The sequence below is a fragment of the Xenopus tropicalis genome, chromosome 10, assembly GCF_000004195.4.
Source record: "Xenopus tropicalis strain Nigerian chromosome 10, UCB_Xtro_10.0, whole genome shotgun sequence".
Lineage (NCBI taxonomy): Eukaryota > Metazoa > Chordata > Amphibia > Anura > Pipidae > Xenopus > Xenopus tropicalis.
Window position 1 is genome coordinate 17,454,527 of NC_030686.2, and position 7,404 is coordinate 17,461,930.

The 7,404-nt window shown below is 43.6% G+C and overlaps 1 protein-coding gene across 1 annotated transcript; it reads left to right on the forward strand.

Moving 5' to 3' along the window:
• The first annotated feature begins 3,704 nt into the window (after positions 1-3,704).
• On the forward strand, positions 3,705-5,735 carry hexim1 (hexamethylene bis-acetamide inducible 1). The gene has a single exon (XM_002935517.5). It carries the CDS (start codon positions 4,145-4,147, stop codon positions 5,027-5,029), a length of 885 nt encoding a protein of 294 aa, XP_002935563.3. The 5' UTR covers positions 3,705-4,144; the 3' UTR covers positions 5,030-5,735.
• The last annotated feature ends 1,669 nt before the right edge of the window (positions 5,736-7,404 follow it).

Genomic DNA, 7,404 nt, shown 5'->3' on the forward strand with positions numbered 1-7,404 from the left:
CCCAGAGTGGCAATATATGGTTTCTGGCAAATTCCAGAGGGGCTGCTGTAAGATGCCATAGACCAGGGATCCCCAACCTTTTATACATGTGAGCCAGTGTTGGAGATCAAAACAAGCATAAAAAAAGTTCCTGGAGGTGCGAATAAGAGCTAAATTTGGATATTTGGAAGCCACTAAGTTGACTGGTAGTCCACAGAAGGCTCTGTTTTGCAATTACGCTGGGTTGTTATTAATTAAAATTAAAAAATAAGCACCTGCTTTGAGCCCACTGGGTGCAACATCCAAAGGGTTGGCGAACATGTTGCTCCTGACCTGATTCCACCAGTAAACTCCTTTTTTTAAATTCCTTGCATGCTTGCCTACAGGTAGGGCCATTCCTGCCATGAGGCAAAGTGAGAACCTTGCCTCAGGCAGCAGGGAGCAGCCAGTTACCAGGGGAGGCAAAAAGTCACCTCTGGTAACTTTAAGAGCCAAATTTTCATTTTTTAAAACAAAAATGTGACTCAGTTAGTGCAGAGAGTGCAATAGCACTCATTGCACTAGCAATGTGGCCCTATCTGGACCTGCATTATTACGCTCTCTGCTCTAGCAATATGGCCTAACCCTTGACCCTCTCCACTGTGAAAAAATTAAGCGAGGGGGGGCGGCAAGGATAGGGTTGCCACCTTCCAACTGGGGGACGTCATGGGGGTGGGGAGAATGGCATCAGATGCATGGTCAGTGACATCAGGGGTGGGGTAATGACTGGCTATTAGCTGATCACTACTGTCAGTCTAAATCTAGGCTGGGTTTTGACCCAGACAGCACTCCTGGAAACTGGAATGTCCGGGTGGCAACCCTAGGCAAGGACCCCTGAGGTGGCACTGCACCTGGGGGGACCCCATACACAGGCAGATAAGCTGCCAAATCAATCTGAAGTGCTTGAATTGGCAGCTTAAATCTGCAGTGTATGGCTACCTTTACACAGTGGTGTGAATACCTCAGCAGGATGTAATGTGAGGGAATAATAGGGAAGCCATGTTGCCTGCTGGTTTTCCTTCCCATCTCTTTAGACACGTCAAGGAAGTTCTGTAAGGTAAATATTAGTCAGCTCTGATGCATATAGCAGACTGCATTGGATTCTTTGCAATCATGCATCTGATCTTATTGCAAATCAACCCTATAGCACTTTTCCCTATTTTACCCAAAAGAGGTTGGGCAATTGCAAATGCAGGGGTACTACCTTGTCTGTAAAAATCTACTGTACTTGCTGTATATGTGTATAACCCTTCCAATATGTGTAAGTATTTTGCTTTTCCATTAATAACTAGGGTTGCCACCTGACCTGTCTACTAGCCTGGCCAGTAAAAATGAAGCCTAATGCCATTGTTATTAATAGGGGGAAAAAAAATAATATCGGAAGGCTGATATTTTTTTCCATGAAAAGTGGCAACATTGGCATTGTATATGCCATATTGAGCACAGCCATAGCAAATTTGTAGTAAGGTCTAAAGGTGACCATACAAATTTCTGTTCCCGACCAACATCTGGCCTGAAATGGGCAGATCGTATCGGGGAACGCATTGGCTCATTCATGCGGTCCCCGAACTCACAACACCTACGCCCACTGTTTTAATTTAATTAGCCCATATTGGTAGAAGATCCACTCGCTTGGCGACCCTGACAAGAGAGCAGAACTTAAGGTCCCCATACACGGGCCGATTATAGCTGCCGATATCGGTCCCTTGGATCGATTCGGCAGCTAATCGGCCCGTGTATGGGCAGAACCGAGCGGCCTGGCCGACCGATATCTGGCCTGAAATTGGCCAGATATCGATTGGCCAGGTTAGAAAATCCAGTCGGACCACATCGGCTCGTTGATGCAGTTCCCGAACCGACTGCCCCATGGCCGCAAAAATAATCCGATCGTTTTGGCCCTGGGGCTACTTGCTACCCGATATCGCCCACCCGTAGGTGGGGATATCGGGTGAAGATCCGCTCGCTTGGCGACATCGCCAAGCAAGCGGATATTATAGTGTATGGCAGGGATCCCCAACCTTTCTTAGTCATGAGCCACAGTCAAAAGTAAAAAGACTTGGAGAGCAACACAAGCACCATAAAAGTTCATGGAGGAGCCAAATAAGGGCTGTGATTGGCTATTAGGGGCCTCTATGCACCCTATCAGCTTACAGGGGGCTTTATTTGGTAGGAAATCTTGTTTTTATTCAACCAAAACTTGCCCCCAAGTCAGAAATTCAAAAATAACTCCCTGGTTTGGGGGCACTGAGAGCAACATCCAAGGGGTTGGGGAGCACGAGCCACTGGTTGGGGATCACTGGTGTATGGGGACCTTTACAGTGTATGGCCACTTGTCACAGCTACTAAAATAGACAAAGCTGATCATTTACTGATAATTGTGTCTATGTGTTTTAGCTGAGGCAATTCTCAGTATTGTCTATGGCAGGGTATTTTCTGACGTTTATTAACCCTGCAGAGTAGCTTTGTGTGTCTTCACCCTTAAAAATGGCAGTTACCACATGGAAATGCTGTCTTTTCCATTCCCCTGCATATTTTGCTATGAGCCCCCCTCATTCCAGTAGTAGCAGGCTTGGAGACGGGGTACAAGCAATACAAAAACACTGGAGTAACTACAAAGGGATTATTTAATGTTGGGATATCCAACCTGCACCTAATATTTGACTACCGCTTACATCAACCCCTACAAGAACATCTGAAGAAGTTGCAGTTTAACATGAGTACTCGGGGGCCATTCACTATGGGGCCAAGGAGGTAATGGAGCCCCAATATCCGGTGCCGAGGAACCCAATAAAGCTAGTGCCCTGCTATCTCCTGTTAAACAAGCATATACGTAATACACTGGTAGTGCTATCGCACACTACAGTGTAAGCACTGGGTGTGTATTTATCATTTTTACAGTGTCTTGTTTTCAACCGCCGCCATGTGCAGGCCAAAAAAAAAAAAAAAAATCCCACTTCCGGGTGCTGCCCACAGTCTCTTTAAGACGGATCTACAATTGGCGAAGGCGGTTTTGTCTTTAACAAATTCGCGGAGGGATCTACGGATGAACGCTTACTATTAACAATTATATCTTTATCTACTACCGCGTTGCGAATACTGCGAATACTTTATTGTACAACTGATCGCGTATAACTCAGCAGTTCATAATCCTTCTTTACACTCGTTATCCACAGCAATACTGTGGTTGTCCTTCGGGACTTTTTTTTATTTACGGTTTCATATAATCCGACATAATCTTGGGGGACGGTAAAATTTGACAGAAAATATTTATAGGTGGTTAAATAAATATTAACATCGTATTTGTAAGATAGATATTTGTTATACATACAAATATAGATTTCCAGCTTTGAAATTGTTGTTACTAAAAATATTCTATAAATAATATTGCCCAGAGCGAGCAGGAAAGTGGTACAACCCACGGTCCCGCCTTTTCAAATGTTTGATTGGATTCATGGCGCTCGATTGGCAATCAATGCGGCCAATAAGCGTCACAATCCCACTTAGCAACTGCCAGTTGTAATGTCAACCAATGGAATTTTAGAATGGGCGGTCTCTTGCGCCTGAACGTGAATTCGATCGTTTGCATAACGTTTGTAGGGTTGTGTGGGAGTGGTAGTACAATAGAACTCTGACCCCTTGTCATTGATTGGTTGCGTGGACTACAACTACCATAATCCATCGGCGCTGAAGCAACTGAGAATGCGCCAAGAAAAGGGGGCCGGGTCGGCTATAAAAGAACGAGTCCCAGCCTAGAAGGCAGTAGTTGGAGAGTGGTTGACGTGTAGTTCGAGTCGGGGGTGTGAGTGAGGAAGTTAGCCGAGTTACTCATCCTGCGTGTTCAAGAGCGGCCAGTTGGTGGCAGTGCCTAACATCAACATTCCAGTGCAGCGTTTCTACCACACGGCTTGCTTGAGAAGAGGTCCAGCCATACGAGCACAGTGACAGGAGAGCTCATTGCTAGCGAGTCGGTTACACCAAGCAGCGCTTTCTGAGGCGACCTGCCTGTCAGTTTCTCTGGCTTTACCACACTTTGCATGGACGCTGATTGCCAGTGAAGTTGTAGTATACACTTAAGGCAGACTGATCATCTGTTGCATTCCATCAGAAAGAAGAAGCAGGGTCTGCTATGTCTGAATTGGGAATCTGCAAAAGTTTGGCAGGTGGGGGTAGTCTCCTGGCCAGTAAGGAAGGCAGTGGGTGGCAACCTGTGGAAGAGGTGGAGAGAGAGGAGCACCCAGTAAGAGATCCCAACCCTGTGTCTTGCAGAGAGCAAAAGGACCCTGACAAAGAGGGTGGCTGCCAAAAACCAGGGCAGCTGGCAAAGGCAAAACCCCAACAAGAAGGGGATTGGAAGGAGCTTGGCAAGAAGAGGCATAGGAGACTCCCCTCTAAAAATAAGAGAAAGTGGAAGCCCTACTGTAAACTTACATGGGAGGAGAAGAAGAACCTGGAAGAGCGGGCATCCCAAAGGGCATCAAGGATAAGGGCAGAAATGATTGCCAAGGGGCAGCCAGTGGCACCTTACAATACCACCCAGTTCCTAATGGAAGACCACGACCAAGAAGAGCCAGACCTGTGTCCCCCACCAAGAAAGTCATCAACTGCCCTTCCCCTGGCCATCATTAACTCATCCTACAAAGGAGATAGCACAGATGATGACTTGGAGGAAGAGGAAGACGAAACGGGTAGTGATGGAATGGGGGTCTATGATGGAGAAGACTTTTTGCAGAAGGATTTCTCAGAGACTTATGAGAGGTACCATGCAGAGAGTCTACAGGACATGAGCAAGCAAGAGTTGATCCGAGAGTACATGGAGCTTGAGAAATGCTTGAGCCGGATGGAGGAAGAGAATAACCGCTTGAGACTCCAGTCGTTAACCAGTACCCCCGTTGCCGATCACAAGGACTCAAGGATCCAGGAATTGCAGCTAGAGCTTGAAAAGCTGAAGGAAGAGAACCAACGACTGCTTCAGGAGAGGAAGCAAGTGGCTTCAGACTCATGTGAACACTGACCAGTGACTGGACTAATGCCACTGAACTTTATACATTCAACACTTTCTCTTATATAATTTGTATGGTTGGCGTGCTAAAATCAGGGCAGCCGCTTGGGGTGGGGGCAGCAGGAACTACTATAAGGGGGGATTTTTTTTTAATGACTGGACATCAATTTTTTTTTTTCCTCTTTAGGGTCTCCCACTATTGGGCAGGTAAGGCAATCTTTTGTTTGGGCCCTGGTGGAGCTTACAAGGGGTCTACTCTGCTTACAGGAGGCGGGGCCTGACTAGTTTTGTAGTGCTCCGCAATTTCTGATGGTGGCCCTGGCTGGAGTAGACACATTGCTGCCCTAGGACTGTCATGGAATCCAAAGTTTACACACCCTCATGAAATCTTTTCAAAAAGTCAAATAACATTATTATTATTATTTTTTTTTAATACGAACTATAACATTCATAAAAAACACAATGGGGGAAAAGACTTATTTTTGTCTGTTGATCACATTGAGACTTTTTTTTTTTCCTTACAACAGTGTGAACCCGAAATAGCATATTGAGTTTTATGGTGTCTATATATTAAATATAATTTTTTTTAATGATGTTATATCTTTGTCAGTATGATGCCTTTCTTCCTATTCTCTAACCTCTCCCTGCATTCTAACCTGTTTAATTACTTTTTTTTTTTTTTCTCAGTATGAAACACTTTTTAATAAATGTCTAAAAAGAAAGTTGACTGTAGCTGGTGAGTTTACTTTCCCACAGGCAGCTCAGGTTGCGAGTGAAGGTTTAATATGTGTCACTGGTTGTAGGTAATTTCTTTTCTAATATTAAGGGTTTTTCACTTTATGCTGAATGTGGTTTCATGTATCGGCTTCTAATCTGTTCCGTTCCAGATGCTTACAATGCTCTGTCCTACAGGGTATTCAGTCGCTCTGCGTTAGACTGTGTGCGATTAATGTTGCCATTCTTGCAGTGAGACATCCTATTTAAACAGTTACCCACTTTTAGCTGATCATTTTTATACCCTAAATTGCTTTAAGTAGACTAGAAGCGGATGTCCATCCGAAAACTGTTTTTGCATAATGCTTTAAGCAACTTTCCAGTATACAGTGACAACAGTTTTTGGGTGAAAATCCTCTTTAAGGCATAGTTCTCTCATTACCGAAAAATCCCTTATCTGGAAAATCCCATACATGCAATGTATTTTAACTTAAGTAAGTAGAATTTTTTTTTTAAAGGTCATAAGCTATGATAAATGGGGTTTTACTTCTGCTTTACTTGCCAAAATACATGTTATGCTCCCCCACTGGCAAACATGGGAAGTGCAATGGGTTGGAATTTAAGGTTGATTTTTGCCTTGGTATTTGTGCCAGAGCCCTAGAGGCTAACAGAAACTTGGTATAGGATCCCTTTTTCAGAAAGCTCCTGATTGCTCCAAATGATGGGAAAGCCATCCTTCATAGACTCCATTATAAGCAGCTAGTTCTAATTATTTTTTTTAATGATTTATTTTTCTTTGTAATAATAAACCATTAGCTTATACTTAATTGTAACCGAGCTGCATAAATCCATATTGGTTGCAAAACAATTATATTGGGTTTATTAAATGATTCTTAGCAGAATTATGGTATGGTGATCCAAATTACTGAATGATGCCTTATTCGGAAAACCTCAGGTCCCATGCTTTCTGGATAAAAGCCTGTATCTTGACATAATGAATGAAGAGAATGATCTGCTAAAATACATGTAGTGACAATTATCAGTACATAATTAGCATTGTCTATTTTTGTAGCCGTGCTGCTGCTTCCAGTAGCTCTGTGTGTCTTCACCCTTACTAGGACTGGGCAAAATTGCCCATAGCAATCAATCGCCAATTAGCTTTAATCAATCAGCTGCACATAAAGGAATGAGAACAAATATCCCATAGGCAGCTATAGGGTACTGCACCAAGGCATTTCTGCCCTGCTTTCCAGTTCAGGACTTTTCCTATTCATCTTACAGTTTGTCATTTAAACAACTTCTTGATTGCCAGGGTCAGGAATCCTAGTAATGAGATAATGGGGCATAATCAAAATATTACGTTACCTAGAACACTGTATGAGTCATAATGAAAGTCTGACTTAAGATAAACTTCCCCTTCACTTTGCGCTCCATCCTTTTTGCTTTATGGGCCATGCCATGCCATGCAAGAGTTTTCTCAAAAGGCACCTAACCTAACTGCAAATTCTGCGTGTCCCTGCAGACTAGTCTGTACATGCCACAAGGTAGCCTAAACAGGGATGCACAAAGCATTGAGTAACTACTGCTGTGGGTGGGGAGGGGAAGAGATGTTTATAATAATGTTTATTATGCATAAATAATTATTTTAAAATCGGACCTTGTGGATATTATAT

Coding starts and splice junctions, on each gene's coding strand:
- hexim1 (XM_002935517.5), top strand. CDS start 4,145: ATGTCTGAATTGGGAATCTGCAAAAGTTTGGCAGGTGGGGGTAGTCTC.